Source organism: Musca autumnalis, unplaced genomic scaffold (genome assembly GCF_047663935.1).
Source record: "Musca autumnalis isolate F117 unplaced genomic scaffold, ASM4766393v1 scaffold_2, whole genome shotgun sequence".
NCBI classification, from domain to species: Eukaryota; Metazoa; Arthropoda; class Insecta; order Diptera; family Muscidae; genus Musca; species Musca autumnalis.
In genome coordinates this window covers 175,609,918-175,632,488 of record NW_027411755.1, presented here as the reverse complement: position 1 = coordinate 175,632,488, position 22,571 = coordinate 175,609,918, and the positions used below count along the sequence as shown (strand labels likewise).

General features: G+C 35.4%; 3 protein-coding genes across 3 annotated transcripts; all 3 read left to right on the top strand.

Annotated features, from left to right (window-relative positions):
* The first annotated feature begins 1,416 nt into the window (after positions 1-1,416).
* Rab3-GAP (Rab3 GTPase activating protein) lies at positions 1,417-7,857 on the top strand. Its single transcript, XM_073969975.1, has 10 exons — positions 1,417-1,434; positions 1,571-1,742; positions 1,811-2,117; positions 2,182-3,113; positions 3,190-4,054; positions 4,127-4,343; positions 5,457-5,581; positions 5,814-6,885; positions 6,945-7,142; positions 7,310-7,857. The coding sequence occupies exons 2-10, from the start codon at positions 1,667-1,669 to the stop codon at positions 7,484-7,486; spliced, it is 3,969 nt and encodes a 1,322-aa protein (XP_073826076.1). The 5' UTR covers positions 1,417-1,434; positions 1,571-1,666; the 3' UTR covers positions 7,487-7,857.
* A 6,906-nt stretch (positions 7,858-14,763) lies between these two features.
* On the top strand, positions 14,764-16,904 carry Pih1D1 (PIH1 domain containing 1). Its single transcript, XM_073969973.1, has 5 exons — positions 14,764-14,943; positions 15,018-15,150; positions 15,778-16,457; positions 16,523-16,666; positions 16,738-16,904. The coding sequence occupies exons 1-5, from the start codon at positions 14,875-14,877 to the stop codon at positions 16,774-16,776; spliced, it is 1,065 nt and encodes a 354-aa protein (XP_073826074.1). The 5' UTR covers positions 14,764-14,874; the 3' UTR covers positions 16,777-16,904.
* A 4,142-nt stretch (positions 16,905-21,046) lies between these two features.
* LOC141393190 (protein D3) lies at positions 21,047-22,077 on the top strand. Its single transcript, XM_073966148.1, has one exon. The coding sequence runs from the start codon at positions 21,100-21,102 to the stop codon at positions 21,871-21,873; it is 774 nt and encodes a 257-aa protein (XP_073822249.1). The 5' UTR covers positions 21,047-21,099; the 3' UTR covers positions 21,874-22,077.
* Positions 22,078-22,571: the final 494 nt, after the last annotated feature.

Below are 22,571 nucleotides of genomic sequence, written 5' to 3'. Positions count from 1 at the left end.
TAACAACATGGTGGAATAAGAAAGTGTTATGCTAAGTTTACATTTACGAAATCCACTCAATTTCAACTGTCAAATCCATAGGTTAAACGTCAAATGAAATCCAGATGAGATTTCATTTGACGTTTGAGCTATGGATTTGACAGTTGAAATCGAGTGGATTTCGTAAATGTAAACTTATGCCAAGTTTACATTTACGCTCCAAAATCCACTGGATTTCACGAAATCCTAAAATACACCCCGGTGTTAATACTTATTTTTTGTTGATTTCAAACATATCACAATTATCAAGGTAGATGCATATGCGCAGCTGATCGAACATGAATTTTAAAAACAAGCTGTTGTAAATTGAATTATATGCTGTTTATATTTGTATGTGATTTTATTCACAATAACGTATTTTGACAATTGGTATGAAGATCAGCTGTTTTTGGCGTTACACCTTATTATTCCACCATGTGTAACACCTTAGAGGTAGTTTACACTATCTGTCAATGTCATATGACACGAAATAAAAACGTTCCATATTTACCCACGGAGGCAATGTGGAGACGTAGTTTTTTACATTTTTTCTGGTGTGGACGCACAGAGTAAATGGCGTAAGGAAAATCTCCAATATTACACATATTAGCGAATATATAACGATAGAAAATTTCATGTCATATGACATTTACATATAGTGTAAACTACCCCTTAGCTGTGTTCCTTTACTTACCTGAGGTTACCATTTTAACCATTTGTTACCATTTTTAACCTGCAAAGCGTTCCTTAACCCCGAAAAGTGGCAAAACTGGAAGCAATTTTTAAGAGAGTGAGAGGGGAGAGAGAGCTAAAATGGCTTTCTCTTCTACCACAGGCTACCAACAAAATTTCTGCAGGTAGAAAATGGCAGAACTGATTTTTCGACTTTTGTTTGATTATTATTTTACAAAATGGACGAAAAACCGAAGAAAAAGTCGAACACTGACAACACTAAATTAAAAACTGTGAAATAAAGGACGAAAATTGATTTTTTATGTTTTTTTCTGACATTGCTGCCGGATCTACCATTTTTCCGTTCCTTTACTTTTCTGGTAAAAATGTTCATGAGAGAGCAATTTTGAACAATTTTGACACTTTTCTTTTTACCACTCTTACCATTAAAAAAGTAAAGGAACAAAGCTCTTCTTAAGCTGAAAACAGATACAACGTTTGATTAAAGTTTTGCGTTGGGCGTCGAGAAAAAAACAACAACAACAGGGCGACGACGATACCAAAGTCCAGCGTTTATCTGTTTGCCTGCATATATTTCAAATGAATTTGAATTTTTCGGCATCATGCCCAACAGTGTAAAAACGGCCAAAACGACACAAAACTTTACTCAAACGTTGTATGTGTTTCCAGCTTTATTCTACCATGGATTTGATGTAACACCTTCTTATTCCAGCATGCTGATAGGTGAGTGGAGGCCTTAAAACAGCTGTTTTATGCAATTTTGTTTTGATTTCTGATATTTATCCATGATTTTACATTACGCCATATTCCTTTTCTCTTTTTGTTTTATTTTCTTGTTTGTCAAAACAAAACAACAAAGCAATTTTTCACATCAAGTTCTTAGAACATATCCTACTAAAAATTTACTTTACTTCCTCTGAAACGTTGACAAACTTGGCACAATTTTGTAAATATCATGTCCTGTGAAGTTAAAACATATGGAAATCTCAAAGATTTCCACAAAGTCCAGGAATATTTTGGACTTAAACATGGTAAGTGACTCAAAAATATTACCAATAAAAATACGAAGTGATTGATTCGTTTGATTCGTCTATTCCAGATGACAACTGGTTAAATGGTGTAAATTATTCCATATCACCTGCTGGTGAAATGATTGCGATGGCCTTGGGTGAAAAGTTGGCTCTGTTAAGCTCAAACTGGGACAGCAAATTGCAAACATCCACATACACATTAAGCTGGTGTGGGGAATTGGAGGATCCAAATCAAATTGTCACATCTGTTTTGTGCTTGCCGATGTTTGGCAAAACTGTTAGCTCAGGTGCCGAATGGACATGTGTTGCAATGGGTTTAAGTTCTGGTATGGTGGTTTTTTATTCAGATTCAGGTATAAAGTTGTATTCACAAAGGTAAGAAGTTGTTATGTAGGGAAAAATGATTGGAACTTTAATATGTTATGTTCTTCTTCTACAGTTATCATGAAAGCCCCGTACAAGTCATTAAAGCCTACACACCTCCAAGACATTCCGAAGCAGATGCTTTTCTCTACATTGTCTACGAACATAGTGTTTGCATACTTAAAGGTTCCGATTTAGTGCCACATTTAAACAACTTACGACACAATCTTAATCGTACAATTGGACGTATAAATTCCATTGCTGAGACTGCTGATTTACTGCCTTTTCAAAAATTTACATTTCCCAATGAACGGGAGACAATTATTAATGATGCCATTATTGATTCGACTCAGACTCCCAGAGTTTATGACAACATTGTTGATCAATGTGTTTCGTTTGGCTTTCATGCTCGTGTATCCTCCACAACAATGAAAAGTTCAACAGTTGTGGGGGTGGGGGCAGAACCATGTTTGGGTTATTATCTAGCTGAGGAGGGATATAAGACAATTTCAATTGGTGAAGTTGCCAAAGATGTAATAGGTATGGCATATCGTAATATTATGGGTAATCTGTTTGGACGTCCTGCGCCACCACCCACGCCATCGCCGGATGAACAGCCGCAACTGGGAGCAGGCAAAGAATTAAAAATGCGTACGAAATGTCAGTTTTTTGATGAGAAGCGTGATGGTAACACCATTGTGATAGCGCCGAATGGACGAATTGCGGCTGTAATTGATAGTTTGGATAGAGTACTACTGGTGGATACACAAAGATCAGAAATTATTAGGGTATGGAAGGGCTATCGTGAGGCACAATGTGCATTTGTACCAGTCAAGGAGAAAACACTCAAGGGGGTACAGACTTCAAGGAGAAAAACATTGTTTTTGGTGATATACGCCGCACGCTTGGGTTGTCTTGAAATATGGCCGCTGCAATATGGACCAAAAGTTGCTGCCTTTACGGTTTGTAAAAATGGTCAATTGGCTTATAATACTCATGGATTACTGGGTAAGCAGTCAGCCATATGTATATAAGGTCTCATTTAAATGTTCCCTCTCTTTTTATTACTATTTCCTACCTTAAGGCCTCACGCCGGATAGTAAAAACCGCACACAAATCAGTACTTGTTTGTTTATGGATCCCAGTGATTCTAGTGTCAAGGAAATACAAATACCTTTCCATTATGCCTTGAGTACCGCCAATTCTGCCACCTCCAAAGATATACATCTGCTGCGACGTTTAAAGAATCTATTACGCTCCAGTGACAATACAAAATTAGATATAGAAGAAATAAGTTCCATGGCGGCTGATTTTCAAACCATTGAAGTACGACAACAATGCCTGGAAATGATATTAAAAAGTAAACAATTGCGGGCACCCATATTCCAGAGTATTATAAATGCATTCGATCTCACACTGCAACAACAAATTGAGCATCCCGACAAATATAATATCAAGTCTCTCGATGAGTATAAACATTTTCAAACTGTCATAAAGAACTACAAACGTCTGTGTATATTCTATATGGAAATGAAAGTACCTCAAAAGCGGGAATACGTGGAAACATTAGAATTGGACGAATCGGATTTGGTTATAATACAACAATTGGTTTTGCTGCTCAGTGAATCCTATCTTTTGAAACAACAAATGAATGAATTTGGCACCACAGTACGCGGTGTGACATTTGGTGCGGAATTTGATGATGTTGGTGAATTTGTGGAATTCTTAAACATCTTCCAAGTTGATCAGGAAACGTGTATTCCCTTGCAAAAAGAAAAGTCCAGAAGTTTTGGGGAAGTCAGTTCCAAGCTGTTTAATCGTTTCTTTACCGAAGGCCTTTGTTTCGATCAATTTAAATTGGCTGCCGAAAAATCGTTGATACCACATCAAGATTTGTTAGTTTTGGCCCTCTACTATTGGTTGGAAAAACCATTTGTATATAGAAACTGGTAAACATACATACTTACATTGGAAATATTTTATATAATGTTACATGTTTCCCTCCCATCTCTTTTCCTTAGTGATGAAGTCATTGCTGATATGTCTCGGCTGGCAGAGATGGTCAAAGCCATTTGCCAATTAGCTGGAGACGTTGTAAATGATTATGCATACAATGCCATATCGTCCTGGTGGCAATATGTTAGAGAATTGCTGCTGGATAGTCCCAAGTCTTTGGGTTTGCTTGTGGCTATTGTATGTAAAACTGTAGCCGTTTCGCTGAGGCGTGAATTCAAAGAGGTATGTAATTTTGATTTTCATTCTCCAAAGAAAAGACTTTACATTTTTATACCCTCCACCATAGGATGGGGGTATATTAAGTTTGTCACTACGTTTGTAACTACTCGAAATAATCATTGTAGACCCCACAAAGTATATATATTCTTGATCAGCGTGCAATTCTACATCGATATAGCCATGTCCGTCCGTCTGTCCGTCTGTGGAAATCACTCTAGCGTCCGAACGGATTGACGTAGGTTGATGAAATTTTGGGAAAATATGTTATATTTACGTAGGACTTTTGGTATTGAAAACGGGCTATGTAGGTCCACGCTTTCGTATAGCCCCCATACAAAATGACGCGTGACGCGTCGTCGTTTTAAGGAATTTTTAAGATATTTGGCCCATTTGACCACCGAATTGATTGTAATTTGGTACTTTGTGTCTCCAGAGGCCAAAAAATATTCCTACCAAAGTTGGGTTATATAGGTCCACGTTTTGGTATAGCCCCCATATAAGGGCCCATATAAAGTACGCGTCATTTTAATATATTTTGAATGTATTAGACCCATTTGACCACAGAATTGGTTGTAATTTGGTATTTTGTGTCTTCAGAGGTCAAAAAACATTCCTTCCAAAGATGGGTTATATAGGTCCACGTTTTGGTATAGCCCCCATATAAGGCCCCTTATAAAATACGCGTCATTTTAATATATTTTGAATCTATTTGACCCATTTGACCAAATAATCGGTTTTAACTTTGTATTTTGTGTTTCCAGAGGCTAAGAAACATTTCTGCCATAAAATGTTTATATAGGCCCACGTGTTGATATAGCCCCCATAATACAGTATCTCCCGATTTTCGATATTTTGAACGTTTTAGCCTCATTATCACACCGAGATGGCTGAAATTTGGTATTTAGTCTTCTTTAGGCATATAAAACTTTCCCCCAGAAATTTGTAGGTATAGGTCCACGCCATCATATAGCCCCCATAGAACGGTACCTTTAGAATTTCGGTATTTTGAAGGTTGTGGCCACATTAATCCACCGAAATGGCTGAAATTTGTGGTGGAGGGTATAAAAAGTTCGGCCCGACCGAACTTAACGCTTTTCTTACTTGTTTTAATTTCAGGGTTCCTGCGATGAGAGTCCCCAACAAGAGAATGACAATTTTGAACGCATATCTCACGATGAAGCTCAGTGGAGTTTACTCATAGGCAAACTGGAGGATATTGCAGTATTGGGTGCGATTCTGGAGTAAGTTTTTAATCATTGTTAACACATAATGATCCTCCTGATAGACAAACAAATCAGGAACAGGAATTGAACTGGTGTTGACCCGTGTTTTTGACAGTCGGAGACTTTGAAACAGTTCGGAGGGTTGTTTATTCGGCTGTATGGCGTGATTGACACCGCCGAAGGCACACGGGAAACTTCTTTTCTACCTACAACTCCAATTAATTTTCTTTTCTATTTTTGTTCTATTTAGATATCCCATCATAAGCCTGGAACCAGTAATGCCCGAAATACCCTACGAACAACCCGATTGCAGTTTAAAAGCCATAGTCAGTGGTGGCAAAGGAATTGTCACAGATCTAACTGCCAAATGGCTAATAAACACAAGAATACATCCTTCGAAAATTGTCGAAATCGATAAAGCTGAAATAGTACAAGAAGGAGGAGGAGAAAATGATTTGAATGTCAGCAAGACAACATCGCAATACGAAGAAACTGGTGACTTGGATGCTGTTCTTATGAAGTTGTCATTGCTGCGAAAACATTTTCCCTTCAGTTTAGAATCAGGATCCCTGTTGAGTCTTCTTACGTGGCATTATATGATTTATTGGAGTAAAAACCTGACAAGTTTGGAACACTTTCGAGCTGCCATTGAGTGTTTGAAACAATTTCGCGTAACAGATTTGGCCTTAAAGCATGGTACCGCTTGTATGTTGTGGCAGGCTGCGATAAAATATCCTCTACAAAGTACAGCAAAACTGATACACAAGGTGGGAAGATTACCAAAGGATAAATTGTGTCAACAGGATATTGAGATGTCCTCGGCATGTGTACCGGAATTTCTTGAGTTGTGTCTGCTCTTTTTGGAACATTTAGAACAATCGCTGAATCATCAATCATATGATTTGAAATTTGAGGTATCTTTGGCTGAAGGGCAAACACCGCTGCAATTTTTAGCTTTACAACAACATCATGCCATCAAGGAACAGCTAAAGTTGCATTATGAATTGTGTACTGTTCTGCACTTCATTGCCTTCTTTCAGTTGCGAATATCGAAACCTTTGACATTGGTTTTCGATGCCATGAGTAATAAGGCCTTTTTCGGTGATATAAATAAGGAGTTGAATTTCGGTTTACCCGCACCTGATATGGTTTTACAACAACATCGCACCGATTTTCTCTGCAAAGTTATAACAGCATCAATGGATTTGATTCGAGAGGATTTGGAACAACTTTTCGTTGCCGAACATTGTCATTATATGGAGAAAATTTTCAAATTGGCCGACAGTTGGGGTTCAGATCAAAAGGCTTTAAGAAGGCGTCAGGTAATGTGATTATTGTGTGTGTGTTGTTCCAATTAGGAGTAATGCCAAATGTTTTCCAGATTGTTGATCTCTATGCCCATGGATTTGATGCCAATGCAGAGTTATTACTTAACGATATAGCCGAAGATGAATTCATTGGTAGAATGCTACTGGAAATTGCTGGTCGTCGTTTAGATTTATATTCTAAAACATCACAGGGGGCATTTCTGCAAATCGCTTCCGTGGGACAACAATTGCTGAGTTATTTGGATAATCTTGTAAGTGTTGCTGCCGTCTATTATCCACAAAAATAATACAAATACACATTTGGTACGATTCTTGTTTTTGATACCCCATCTTCTACATATCAAAATTCAAATTTATCGAAGAAAATATAATCAAACTTTTACTTGATTTATTAATTAAATTTCCCAATTTTGTATAGACCGAAACGAGTGACAACTATGATTTGCAAATCACCGCCTCGGAACCTCATGATATCCAGTTGAATGCGTTAAGCAAATTGGTACATCGGGCCATGAAATATATACCTGCCAAGGAAACGGCATATCTACGTATCGCTGCACAAATGTATGATGCTTGTACTTTATTGCAAGAATAAAAAGTGGTACCTACACAAAAACACACACGTAACTAATTAGCCACCGTTAGAGAAACATTATCATATTTCATAAACAAAATATTTATATTATCTTTGAACAGGTCTTCTGTGTAATTTTATTACAATTATTATTGTTAGTTTAAAATAGGTATTTATTTATATAAAAACGAATCGTGACAAATTTTATACAAATATTCTCCATTAACAGATTGTATGTATGTCGTCTGTTAATATAAAACTAAGCTTTAAAATTGTATTTTCAAAAAAGTAAAAGTAATTCTCAAAAACCATATTTTGTTTTTCGTCTAAAAGTATTTATTGTATTAAATAAATTTCAATTAGTTTAAATAAAATAACGCTACAGGATCATATTTTTGACAGCTTTTTTTTTTATAGATTTCTCACGAACATTTTTGTGGATTCAAGATAATATCGACATTTTTCAAAGATTTTTTAAAGAATATTTTTCAGAGACCTTCACAAAAGTAATTGTGGATTTTTAAAGAAAATTGTCCAAAGACCTTCACAGCAATAATCGTGGATTTTTTAAAGAATATTTTTCAAAGACCTTCACAACAATAATCGTGCATTTTTCAAGAATATTTTAATCGTGGATTTTTTAAAGAATATTTTTCAAAGACCTTCACAACAATAATCGTGCATTTTTCAAGAATATTTTAATCGTGGATTTTTTAAAGAATATTTTTAAAGACCTTCACAACAATACTCGTGGATTTTTTAAAGAATATTTTTCAAAGACCTTCACAATAATAATCGCGGATTTTTTTAAGAATATTTTTCAAAGATCTTTACAACAATAATCGTGGATTTTTAAAGAATCTTTTTCAAAGACCTTCACAACAATAATCTTGGATTTTTTTAACCCACTTAGCGCCGAGATTTTTTTTTGCGAGAAAACTTAAAATTTTATATGAAAATTATATTTTTGAGATTTTTTAAGCATTTTTTAAAAAATAACTTTTTTCTCTAGAACGCATAGTTTCCTGCAATCGGGCCTTCTTTTAAAAGTTCCAAAAACTTTGGGGGTAATATAGGTGTATCCTCACATGCCAATCCCTTAGTTTTTGATTGAGAAAATACTCTTACTATTTTCCTAACAAATCCCTGACTTTATATGATTCTAACATTAAGTCTGTCTGGTTACTTTCCCAGCAAGAACTTTCTCAGAGAGTAAGGGGTTTTTATTCTCTTTTGCTAGAAAATTTTAAAAAGTAAACAGACACCTTCCCAGCAAAAACCAGCAAGCAAAACAGAACAATTTGTCCGCCAACAAAGGAAGCAAACACTTTGTATTTTATTAAAAATAAAAAAGAAAATGAAACAAAAAAGTATTTTTCCACTTTACAAATTTGTTCTCCATAAAACAATACAATTAGGGCCATTATTATATGTGTTCTTTTACTATCTGATGGATTTGAAAACGCAAAATAAACTAATTTGGAGGCATTAAAAATATAATTTTTACATTGAAAGTTAATTCCAAGAAGCTCCTCCTTGAAATTCAATCATCACTTTTAACTTTAAGTTAATCGGAACGCTATAAATCAGTTCGGTAAATCCAAACTATAACAAAAGAATACTTATAAAAATGGGGGTTAGACTATGTTATTTCCACAATAAAATTGTTTTTAATGTTCACAAACATAAATCAACAAAAAACTAAAAACAGCTAATTGATTGTTTTCAGGAAGAAGAAGAGCTTGCAAGTGCTTGCTAGAAGAAATTTGTCCAGCAAGAATTTGCAAGCTCTCAGTGAAAGATCTGTCAAAATGTCTCTCTCGAATCGCTCTCTTTTGCTGGTTTTTTGTGTTAACAGACGACTTCCAGCAACAATTGGTACAAAGTCGATGGTCAGACTAGCACGATTTCAACATGGCGACGTCAAGTTTATAGCAAACCCGTTCGTGGGAATTGATTTGGTTAGTCGATGGTCAGACTAGCAAGGTTTCTTGAAACCAATTTCGGTAAAGTTTCTTTTCAAGTTTCGTTAGTGCTGTTTTACATTTAAGCGATTTCTCTTACGATTTTTGTCTCCTCTTTGTGGTGGTTATTCTTGTTAGGCAGAGTTGCAAAACATAGTAAGAGAAATTGAAACAAAATTTAGTTTTGCAATGAATTTTGTGCATAAAAAATCATTTAAAGCATAAAATGATTATTTGTTATAAGCATTTTAAAATTTGTATAACATATTTTTATAAAATACCTTCTTTTTACATTAAGTATTTTTAACAAAATGTACACTTGGTACCATGTTACAAAAAAATGCAACCCTGTGTGTGAAATTTACGAAGATGAGCAAAGAGGAGACAAAAAATCGTAAGACAAATCGCTTAAATGTAAAACAGCACTTAGTGTCCACACACGTTAACGTGAAATTTAAGATTTCTGCGTGTCCTCTTTATTTTACCATTCGCGTTTGTTGTGTTTCTCATACCAATAAAAACAAAAAAAGACATAAATAAACCAAAACAACATAAAATAATTAACATTAATAATTAAATTAATATTAATAGCTAAATTTTCACTATTTCATTAATTAAATGTTTTTATTAAATCTTTTTATGTTTGTTTTGTTGTTAACGTTTGCTTGAGAAAATAAAAATGAAGGAAAATGGAAGAAAAAATCTTGCAACGAAAAACAAGAAGAGGCAACATAACAAACACAGAAAACCATGTACATGGGTTTCACTACTTTATACCCCTCGCCTATAAACTTGACGTCGCCATGTTGAAATCGTGCTAGTCTGACCATCGACTTACGAAGTTTTTCGGCAAATCACACACACGCGACCCGAACGCAAAGTAAGAACGTTTTCACACGATAAGGTTTGCCTGCTCAAAAATGCGTTGTCCGTTTTGATTGTCATTCGTAAATTGTGTCAGTGTTGAAACAAAATGTGGAAGTAAGTGAACGAAAACGTACATAAAGTACCATACATACAACACTAGCATGTAAGATATTATCTACCTGTTTCATCATATTTTTTACAAATAAAGGTGTTCTATAAAACATGACTTCTATGTACCTGTTAATAACAAAGGTATTTCCCTATTTCATAAAAATCTTTCTTGAAAAATTTACGCTGGTAACGCAGGTATCATCTTACCTTCAGGTGGTAAGAATTGTTACATTATTTTTTACATCCCTGTAGGAAGCATGGGGACATGTGTCGACATGTCACAACTTTGTCTACTATTATGGTGACAAGGTCAACACTTTGTCAACATGTTGTCAACTATTGATACTTTTATCTTAATAAGAAGAAGCATTGATTATTTTAACAGCTGATAGCCCATCGATTGTTTGGTGTAAAATAATTTTGGCGCTTCGTGAAAAAAGTGTTTTTGTGAAAAATCAATAAAATATCGTGTATTTAAGGTATGATTCAGCTTTTAATAACAAGTATGACCAAAAGAAATTATAAAAGACAAGTGAAAAAATTGACAATTATGAAAATACAAATTCTGAGGCGGCTGACAACATGTGTGGTGAAATTTCGACAGGTAGACATTTTGTGGAATCTTTAGAGAAGATTGTGGAGCCTGGCGAATATAATGTCCCGTCTTGATCGAAATGCTGAACCCAATATACATATTTGAACACGACATAATAATGAATTATAATGTCCATTGTTTATACAGCTGTAATAGGTAAGCAAATTTAAGGACATTTTGTTTTTTTATACATGATTATTCTTTTCAATTTCTAGATGTTATATCAACATTCAGCGAATCGCATGATAAAAGGTTAAGTGCAGCAGAAGAAGAAATATTTTGAGCAGACAAGTCGCACCAAGTCTTATGGCCAAGAAAATAAAAGGCGATGATATTTCTGACAATGAAAACGACTTTGTTCTTATTTAAATATTCAAATGTTTAGCCAGCCTCGAAAACATTGGCTTTATTTTGAACTTATGTGGAATCTTGGACTTCGCCCTTATTTGAAACACGTTATACGCAATTTGTACTTTTTTAGCATTTTCAATAATATGTATTTCTCTTTAATAAAATATACTTTTTAAACAAAAGTGTAAGATCATCGTCTTATTAAATGTACCATATAGCTTTTTACTCTATAAAAAGTTCATATAAGCCAAAAAACTTAGCAAGGAGAGTCTGGTACCAATGTCTCCATATGACCCTTTATGAACTATTGATTCACTACCTCCAATGTCTCTACTGACTCACTACCTCCAATGTCTATACTGACTCACTACCTCCAATGTCAACACATGGTTCCTCAGGAACTACTGACTTACTACTGACATACTAGTTCCAATGTCAGTACTGACTTTCGAATGACACGTTCATACAAAATGTCTATAGGAAATTACATTAGTTGTCTACAGTTTGTCAGTAGTACTGTTGACAATGTCAGTAGTAAGTCAGTATAGAATCACTATTGACATTTCCTACAGGGATGGCATGCGCGCATGAGGCAACAATTTTAACAACGCATACATTTTACCCAATTTTATGAGATTCACAAGAATTACTTTTTTAATTTTTAAATACAATACACACAAACCTTTTTGGTACATTTATGTAAAACCGTACTTCTTTTTGTTCAAAAAATACGCTTGTATACAATGACTTCAAAAACGCAACACTAGATGTGAAAATTACGAATGAGAGTCAAAACGGAAACCACGTTTTTGAGCAGTCAAACCTTATCGTCTGAAAACGTTCTAAGAGAGCAAATGTTTTGATTTTTTTACTTCAGTCTTGTACTGAATTTCATGCAAGCAGGTTGATGCCGCTTTATTTGTTTATTTTTGGGTACACAGAAAAGATTTTGCAGTTGTACAGCAAATATGTGGAGGGAAGAATTTGAAAATGATTTTTGTTTTGTATTAATATTTTTAATGACGCAGAATGCCTCGTCTGCAATGCAACAATAAAAAATGTATGTATGCTTAGAAAGTCTTAAAAAATCATTTTTATATACAATTTGTTTTTTCTCTCAAAAAAATTAACATATGAAGAAAAATACTTTTCAAATTATGAAGTTATTTATATTATTTTTAATTTAAGTCATACAAAGCGAACGCGCCAACAATATATTTTTCATTTCACACTCAATATGAAAATCATCACCCTGTTCTGTCAGTGTAATTTTACCCACACATAAACAATTTAAGCGCTCGCTCTTCTTGGTCGGCTATGGTTTATAGGCGAGGGGTATGAAGTAGTGAAACCCATGTACATGGTTTTCTGTGTTTGTTATGTTGCCTCTTCTTGTTTTTCGTTGCAAGATTTTTCTTCCATTTTCTTTCATTTTTATTTTCTCAAGCAAACGTTAACAACAAAACAAACATAAAAAGATTTAATAAACACATTTAATTAATGAAATAGTGAAAATTTAACTATTAATATTAATTTAATTATTAATGTTAATAATTTTGTGTTGTTTTTTGGTTTATTTATGTCTTTTTTGTTTTTATTGGTATGAGAAACACAACAAACGCGAATGGTAAAATAAAGAGGACACGCAAAAATCTTAAACTTCACGTTATCGTGTGTGGACACTAACGAAACTTTAACAAAATTGGTTTGTCCCGGGCCACACTAGAGTAATTTCATTGAAATTTTGACATGAAATTACGCGTCTATAGATCGAGTTCCATAGAAGAGTAAAATCATGAAATTGCTGTAGTGAGGAATTCAACCTAAGAACACCTAATTTCATGAAATTTTTTAATGAAATTCACTGTAGTGTGGACCGGGACTTTCAAGAAACCTTGCTAGTCTGACCATCGACAAATTGTTACAAATTTTAGGGTAACCAGACACAGCTATTTTTGAGTAAATTTTTATCGCATATTTAAATTTTTCTTCAAAAGTCGAAAATGACAAAAAAGTCGATTTTTTTTGAATAGCTTGGGTATTTGGCCAATTGCGTGGAAATGCGTAGGTCAAATGATGCGTTATCAGCGTGAAATTACAGATAACAGACAATACTATAACAAAATGCAAAAAACCCCACAAAAATATTCGAAAAAAAAAACAGAGTTTTATGTCAATTTTTGCAACCATTTTTTGTGGCGTTTAAACGACCAATGGCTTTATCTGGGTTAAGAATATTTTTCAAAGATCTTTATCCATGGTATAAGTAAAGAGGTAGATTTAAATGAAAAAAATCTATAAAACCCTTGTTTTTCTTGAATTCCTAAAACTTCAAAATAAAAGCAACAAGTGGGTTTGTTTACAATTCATTTTTTGAGCATTTTATAAAAAACGCGAAAAATGAATGAATAGTTAAGTTTTCTCCACATAATCGAGTTGTGAATATGATAAACTGATTGTTTCAATGCAAATCTCACAAATTTCTTCCATACAAATGGTCTAAAAACAATTTTAAAAATCATTGAATTCGATTGTTTTTAAAATTGTTTGGCATATTATTCAAACACCACACACACATACACAGTTTGGTTATATTGTTTTGAAGTTTTAGGCATACTCGAATGAAAAAAATTAAATTGACAAAAAGCTTTGGCTAACCTTTTTTATTAAACCATGTCTTTATCTATAACTTTGTCGTTAGATATCAGGTTGATTTCATAAAGGGGAGTATACACTAACAGTCAAAACTGACAGTCAACGTACTTTAACGACAATTTTCCGGCAAATAACAACTTTTATTTAGCTAAAAACGTTTGAAATACAATATTTACGGTATTATTTAGAGATTATAAAAGACATTTTTCAATTAGGCTTTGATATTCACGAAATAAACCTCGATGACTGTCAGTTTTGCTTGTCAATGTGTACTATACTTAAATGTATTAGTCCCAATTTACATTAGGCGAGTTTACTTGCGGCAATTGTCAGTTTGTAGGTGAGAGAGGGTGCTGAGAGGCAAAGGGTTACCATATGCCTCACCTCTCTCTCCTACAAAATGACAATTGCCGCAAGTAAACTCGCCCAATGTAAATTGGGACTTACCCCCTGTTTTTGTAATTATTTTTTGTTCGTTCGTCAATATTCGTAATAATTTGGGAATCCATAGCTCAGCCCCTAGATGACATACATACCTAATACTTCGTAGACACGTTCTATATATAGTTAAGAAATCCTCATTCAAAAATCAGCGCTCTACATTTCCGCTGAAGCGAGTAAATCGATCTACAAAATTTGACAATTCGTGTGAGAACAATAAAAAAATTTACAAAAACAGGGGGTTAGTTTGTATAAATTCTTTTTCAGAGTACTGTATTTCCACAGCTGTTTAAATTAGCAAATTTGCCTGTCGTGTGGCAACGCTGTAACAGATTGTTTTGGTTGTCATGCTTTATAGTTTCCAAGTTTAGTTTTCCAAGTGCAAGTAAGTTATTTATTTTTCGTAAAAAAATAACTAAGGAAAAATGGAACAACGACGAAATTTTCTCGATACTGATAATAGCATTTTAGAGAATAATTTACGTTTTGTCAAGGTAGAAATTGAGATCATTCTTCATTGTTTACATTGTTGCAAAAGCTAATACCACAATTTTGTTTCTTTGTTTAGAGTGACTTGGAAGAAAATTTGAATCAATTTTTTGGCACCGGCAGTGGAGGCAACATAAATGCTACTGGATCACCTTCATCTAAATCTGTTGCAGCTCCACCACGTGAATATAAAGTTGTACAACCAATACCAGGTGAGCGACATTTCCAAAAACCATAGAAGTTTCTGGATGTGAAGGGTTTTGGTTACAGTACATATTAAGTACAGTAAGTAATTTTGGAACAAATTGAATACTCTACCAGCTGACGGAAAAAATCTAAATTTTTTTTAATTGTAAGTTTTTTCTTAGTAGCCGGCCTTCGGCCGGGGATTTAAGACTTTCTCCTATGGACAGGACAATTTAGGGCACGAAAACAACATTTTTTAATTTATTTTTTTTCTTACTTTAACAAGGGAGATTTCGGAACTTCAGGGGCCCATATATCGGGAAGTATTGACTTCCCCCAAAAAACTTTACATTTTTGTAATCAGGACGTAAAGATCTACCTGTGGTAAAAATTCGGCCAGCTGGTAGAGTATTCTATTTATGCCGTGATTTTGTATAGGAAACATACTCCATAAGAAATGGACCTTAAAACTTCTTGAAAAACATTGAGCTTTCTGAGTATTTATTTGCAATTTAATACTGTTGCCTTTGGACAACACCTGTAATAATCTCACTTTATTAAAATATTAAGATTGTAATGTGGACTTCAAATCGAGTTACTTTTATCCCTTCATATATTGACATTAACATCCGTTTTCTTTTTTTACGTCCAAGGCTTTTGTATTAAGACCTTTAAAGTCAATACAAATGAGAAATACTTTGTCAACGTATGTCAGGCGGAGGAAATACCACCACCAGAAGATATTAGCGAAGCTCAGCTAACGGAAATTCTTAACTCTGATGAACCGAGCTCCTATCGCATACCCATGAGCATATCGGAACCACGAGTTACTAGAGACAAATCCGATAATCCCGTTGATGCTGTTGACTTTGCCATCAATCCAAAATTCTTTGCAAAAATTGAAAAATCTGTATTATTTCGTGATTTCTTTTTGGTGCTGATAGCCGAAGCACTCAACGATAAATATAATGTACAAATTAAAGTCGATAAAGCTATAATATTAACAAAACGTAAATTTATCGGCACCCTTCTCTCACATCGGGTACGTAACACCGATGTCAAAACGGTATTGAGCTCATATAAAAATCCAACAAATGAAGATTTGTGTAAATTAAAATCTTTGGAAAATTCCAAATCATTGGTACAAGAAATCGATGCCAATGAATTGAATGCTTTGAAAAAGAAAGCGGCCGAGCTAAAGCAGCAACAATCAAATCGTATTAAACAAGAAATTGCCCAGGCGGCATCTACCACGCCGGAATATAAGTTGAGAGCTCGTTTCAAAAATGAGGAAGTAGAAGAGGTACAAGCGGAATTCTATTTGCCGAAATGTGTAAGTATTTTTTTATATTTTAATGCTTTTTAGATGGAAGAACAAAATGTATTCTTTCGTTTTAGATTTCTTCACAAGAATTAACATTGGACATTGGTGAAGATCGTATCCTTTTGGAGTCCATGAAGCATGGATATCTTTTTGATAAATTTGTTAATTATCGTTTGAATCAAGATCGGGCACGAGCCATATTTGATAAAACAAACAAGGTATATAACTCACATTTGCTTTGGAAATATTTTTTTTTTTTTAATAATTTGTATATTTTTCTTTTTTTAAGATGTTACAAATTCGTATTCCAGTTATACCAGCCCAGTAATCTAAGTATTTATTTGTTATAAGAATTAACTAAATCTTTAAACTTACAATAATAGAATTTTCTTCCCCTGCTGCATGCATAAAGCCAAATTAGTAACGGGTAGTCAATAAAATCGGTTAAAACTACATGTATGTAACATTGGTGGTTTGTTAGCTGAAACAATAAAGGCCTGGGTACATAAGCAGCATCGTCTATAAAAGTACCCCTTCTTTTAGAAAGGGTCTATTGAAGCACCCTTTCTTTTAGAAAGCGTCTATAGAAGCACCCTTACTTTAGAAAGGTTCTATAGAAGCACCCTTTTAGAAAGGGTCTATTTCGGAGAGGGTCTATAGAAGCACCCTTTCATTTATGAATGGTCTACGGAAGCGCCCTCTTTGAGAAATGTTCTATAGAAGCGCCTTTTCTTTCAGAGAGGTTCTACAGCAGCACCCTTTCTTTCAGAGTGTCTACAGCAGCACGCTTTCTTTTATGAATGGTCTACGGAAGCGCCCTTTCCTTTATGAATGGTCTACGGGAGCGCCCTTTCTTTTATGAATGGTCTACGGAAGCGCCCTTTCTTTCAGGAAGGGTCTATAGAAGCACCCTTTCTTTCAGAAAAGGTCTATAGAAGCACCCTTTCTTTCAGAAAAGGTCTATAGAAGCACCCTTTCTTTCAGAAAAGGTCTATAGAAGCACCCTTTCTTTCAGAAAAGGTCTATAGAAGCACCCTTTCTTTCAGAAAAGGTCTATAGAAGCACCCTTTCTTTCAGAAAAGGTCTATAGAAGCACCCTTTCTTTCAGAAAAGGTCTATAGAAGCACCCTTTCTTTCAGAAAAGGTCTATAGAAGCACCCTTTCTTTCAGAAAAGGTCTATAGAAGCACCCTTTCTTTCAGAAAAGGTCTATAGAAGCACCCTTTCTTTCAGAAAAGGTCTATAGAAGCACCCTTTCTTTCAGAAAAGGTCTATAGAAGCACCCTTTCTTTCAGACAAGGTCTATAGAAGCACCCTTTCTTTCAGAAAAGGTCTATAGAAGCACCCTTTCTTTCAGAAAAGGTCTATAGAAGCACCCTTTCTTTCAGAAAAGGTCTATAGAAGCACCCTTTCTTTCAGAAAAGGTCTATAGAAGCACCCTTTCTTTCAGAAAAGGTCTATAGAAGCACCCTTTCTTTCAGAAAAGGTCTATAGAACAAGCATGGTCACATTTGGCACGGCGGTGCCGATGATTTTCGGCAATTTACACGCACACGACCCGAATGCACAGAAAGAGCGTACAAAAGAGAACAAATGCTTTGGTTTGTTATTGTTTTACAGCTTGCGTGAATACAAACTTACTAACACACTGTTATAAGTTGCCAATATTTTGAATACATTCACATATTCTCCGTTCTCTTTTTTGTCATGCCTGCTATAGAAGCACCCTTTCTTTCAGAAAAGGTCTATAGAAGCACCCTTTCTTTCAGAAGGTCTATAGAAGCACCCTTTCTTTCAGAAGGTCTATAGAAGCACCCTTTCTTTCAGAAAAGGTCTATAGAAGCACCCTTTCTTTCAGAAAAGGTCTATAGAAGCACCCTTTCTTTCAGAAAAGGTCTATAGAAGCACCCTTTCTTTCAGAAAAGGTCTATAGAAGCACCCTTTCTTTCAGAAAAGGTCTATAGAAGCGCCCTTTCTTTCAGAAAAGGTCTATAGAAGCACCCTTTCTTTCAGAAAAGGTCTATAGAAGCACCCTTTCTTTCAGAAAAGGTCTATAGAAGCACCCTTTCTTTCAGAAAAGGTCTATAGAAGCACCCTTTCTTTCAGAAAAGGTCTATAGAAGCACCCTTTCTTTCAGAAAAGGTCTATAGAAGCACCCTTTCTTTCAGAAAAGGTCTATAGAAGCACCCTTTCTTTCAGAAAAGGTCTATAGAAGCACCCTTTCTTTCAGAAAAGGTCTATAGAAGCACCCTTTCTTTCAGAAAAGGTCTATAGAAGCACCCTTTCTTTCAGAAAAGGTCTATAGAAGCACCCTTTCTTTCAGAAAAGGTCTATAGAAGCACCCTTTCTTTCAGAAAAGGTCTATAGAAGCACCCTTTCTTTCAGAAAAGGTCTATAGAAGCACCCTTTCTTTCAGAAAAGGTCTATAGAAGCACCCTTTCTTTCAGAAAAGGTCTATAGAAGCACCCTTTCTTTCAGAAAAGGTCTATAGAAGCACCCTTTCTTTCAGAAAAGGTCTATAGAAGCACCCTTTCTTTCAGAAAAGGTCTATAGAAGCACCCTTTCTTTCAGAAAAGGTCTATAGAAGCACCCTTTCTTTCAGAAAAGGTCTATAGAAGCACCCTTTCTTTCAGAAAAGGTCTATAGAAGCACCCTTTCTTTCAGAAAAGGTCTATAGAAGCACCCTTTCTTTCAGAAAATGTCTATAGAAGCACCATTTCTTTCAGAAAAGGTCTATAGAAGCACCCTTTCTTTCAGAAAAGGTCTATAGAAGCACCCTTTCTTTCAGAAAAGGTCTATAGAAGCACCCTTTCTTTCAGAAAAGGTCTATAGAAGCACCGTTTCTTTCAGAAAAGGTCTATAGAAGCACCCTTTCTTTCGGAAAAGGTCTATAGAAGCACCCTTTCTTTCAGAAAAGGTCTATAGAAGCACCCTTTCTTTCAGAAAAGGTCTATAGAAGCACCCTTTCTTTCAGAAAAGATCTATAGAAGCACCCTTTCTTTCAGAAAAGATCTATAGAAGCACCCTTTCTTTCAGAAAAGGTCTATAGAAGCACCCTTTCTTTCAGAAAAGGTCTATAGAAGCACCCTTTCTTTCAGAAAAGGTCTATAGAAGCACCCTTTCTTTCAGAAAAGGTCCATAGAAGCACCCTTTCTTTCAGAAAAGGTCTATAGAAGCACCCTTTCTTTCAGAAAAGGTCTATAGAAGCACCCTTTCTTTCAGAAAAGGTTTATAGAAGCACCCTTTCTTTCAGAAGAGGTCTATAGAAGCACCCTTTCTTTCAGAAAAGGTCTATAGAAGCACCCTTTCTTTCAGAAAAGGTCTATAGAAGCACCCTTTCTTTCAGAAAAGGTCTATAGAAGCACCCTTTCTTTCAGAAGAGGTCTATAGAAGCACCCTTTCTTTCAGAAAAGGTCTATAGAAGCACCCTTTCTTTCAGAAAAGGTCTATAGAAGCACCATTTCTTTCAGAAAAGGTCTATAGAAGCACCCTTTCTTTCAGAAAAGGTCTATAGAAGCACCCTTTCTTTCAGAAAAGGTCTATAGAAGCACCCTTTCTTTCAGAAAATGTCTATAGAAGCACCCTTTCTTTCAGAAAAGGTCTATAGAAGCACCCTTTCTTTCGGAAAAGGTTTATAGAAGCACCCTTTCTTTCAGAAAAGATCTATAGAAGCACCCTTTCTTTCAGAAAAGGTCTATAGAAGCACCCTTTCTTTCAGAAAAGGTCTATAGAAGCACCCTTTCTTTCAGAAAAGGTCTATAGAAGCACCCTTTCTTTCAGAAAAGGTCTATAGAAGCACCCTTTCTTTCAGAAAATGTCTATAGAAGCACCCTTTCTTTCAGAAAAGGTCTATAGAAGCACCCTTTCTTTCGGAAAAGGTCTATAGAAGCACCCTTTCTTTCAGAGAGGTTCTACAGCAGCACCCTTTCTTTTATGAATGGTCAATAGAAGCGCCCTTTCTTCAAGAAATGGTCTATAGAAGCACCCCTTCGTTCAGGTAGGGTCTATAGAAGCACCCCTTCGTTCAGGTAGGGTCTATAGAAGCACCCTGTTTTCAGAAAGGGTCTACAGAAGCACTCCTTATTTCAGAAAGGTTGTATAGAAACACCCTTTCTTTTAGAATTGTTCTATAGAAGCACCCTTTCTTTTAGAATGGTTCTATAGACGCACCCTTTCTTTTAGAATGGTTCTATAGAAGCACCCTTTCTTTTAGAATGGTTCTATAGAAGCACCCTTTCTTTTAGAATGGTTCTATAGAAGCACCCTTTCTTTTAGAATGGTTCTATAGAAGCACTCTTTCTTTAAGATTGGTTCTATAGGAGCACCCTTTAAGAAGGGTCTATAGAAGCACCTTATCTTTCCGGTCACGTAAAAATTTTGTCTGTAGACACACCGCGCAGATCCGGCGATAAACATTGCGTATACGTCTAATAAATCCTTATATGAAAGATAATTATCCCGACCAAAAGCTGTAATGTAAACATGGCGTTATAAACCGTTATATATTTGAAATGTACTAAATGTCAAACGTGTAGGGCACGTACACTTGACAAGCCACTATGTTGTGTTGTGTGGTATGGCAACACTAAACTATGCAATCGCTTGCAATTCTGCCGGTCCCAACACAGTTGGCTAATCAAATTCGCAAAAAAATGTCCATAAATTGTTTGCGTTTGGTTCGTTTCACACGTACTTTGTTGCCCCGCCGCATATTTACCGTACAGCAACAACAAGAACAATTATTAAAATCGAGAAATTTCGCTTTGCTATCAGAAGCTGTCAAAACTTTTAACAAAACAAATTCTTCTGCATATCTAACTCCAAGAGTTGCTGATTATACCGTAGGAAAAAGATCATTTTTTGGCAAGAAAAAAATGTCTTTGAAAAGTTTTGCAGAACACGAAGTTGTTCCCGATGTTATAAGTGTTGCCCCAACCGAAGTGTTGAGTGTTAAATATGATAGCGGTGTAGAGGTTAAAGAAGGCAATGTTTTAACCCCAACACAGGTGAAAGATCAACCTAAGGTTAGCTGGAATGCTGATCCAAATGCATTTTACACTGTGTGCATGACAGATCCAGATGCACCAAGCCGTAAGGAGGCTACTTATCGTGAATGGCATCATTGGTTGGTTGGAAATGTTCCTGGCAATGACGTTAGTGCCGGTGAAGTATTATCTGCATATATTGGATCGGGACCACCACAAGGAACCGGCTTGCATCGTTATGTTTTCTTGGTTTACAAACAGGAAGGCAAGCTGACCTTCGATGAGAAACGTTTACCAAACAATAGTGGTGATGATCGTGGCTGCTTCAAGATTGCTAAGTTTGCTGAGAAATACAAGTTGGGCAACCCTGTTGCCGGTAATTTCTATCAAGCTGAATGGGATGATTATGTACCCAAATTGTATGAACAATTGGGTGCTTAAGTGCTTGCTTTTGAAGAGAAGTTTAAGAAAAGACGGAGAAAACAATGAAATTTATTACATAATCTAAAAAAATGAAACTGTGTTTCATGTGAAAAGAAAGGGATGCATCCCAGAAATATGTAGTTTATAGAAGATATTTACATTGAAGATTGTAAAACATTGCCTAAAACAAATAAAATTTGAATTGAATTCCCATGGATATTTGTGGTGTTGTCTTTTTCTAGGAGTTGGTACCTATATTAACAGTCAAAAAGGCGAAAATTCTTTCTAAAAGAAAGAGCGGTTCTATAGACCCTTTCTAAAAGAAAGACTGCTTCTATAGACCCTTTCTGAAAGAGAGGGTGCTTCTATAGACCTTTTCTGAAAAAGAGGGGGGCTTCTATAGACCTTTTCTGAAAGAGAGGGTGCTTCTATAGACCTTTTCTGAAATAGAGGGTGCTTCCATAGACGCTTTCTGAGAGAAATGATGCTTCTGTATACCCTTCATAAAAGAAATGGTGCTTCTGTAGACCCCCTCTGAAAGAAAGGGTGCTTCTGTATACCCTTCATAAAAGAAAGGGTGTTTCTGTAGACCATTCATAAAAAGATGGGGTGCTTCTATAGACCTTTCCTAAAATAAAGGGTGCTTCTATAGACCCTTTCAGAAAGAAAGGGTGCTTCTATAGACCCTTTCTGAAAGAAAGGTTGCTCCTATAGAC

Coding starts and splice junctions, on each gene's coding strand:
- Rab3-GAP (XM_073969975.1), top strand. CDS start 1,667: ATGTCCTGTGAAGTTAAAACATATGGAAATCTCAAAGATTTCCACAAA. Junction 2,118..2,181: donor ATAAAGTTGTATTCACAAAG/GTAAGAAGTTGT, acceptor CTTCTTCTACAG/TTATCATGAAAGCCCCGTAC. Junction 7,143..7,309: donor TGAGTTATTTGGATAATCTT/GTAAGTGTTGCT, acceptor AATTTTGTATAG/ACCGAAACGAGTGACAACTA.
- Pih1D1 (XM_073969973.1), top strand. CDS start 14,875: ATGGAACAACGACGAAATTTTCTCGATACTGATAATAGCATTTTAGAG. Junction 14,944..15,017: donor ATAATTTACGTTTTGTCAAG/GTAGAAATTGAG, acceptor TTCTTTGTTTAG/AGTGACTTGGAAGAAAATTT. Junction 16,667..16,737: donor TATTTGATAAAACAAACAAG/GTATATAACTCA, acceptor TCTTTTTTTAAG/ATGTTACAAATTCGTATTCC.
- LOC141393190 (XM_073966148.1), top strand. CDS start 21,100: ATGTCCATAAATTGTTTGCGTTTGGTTCGTTTCACACGTACTTTGTTG.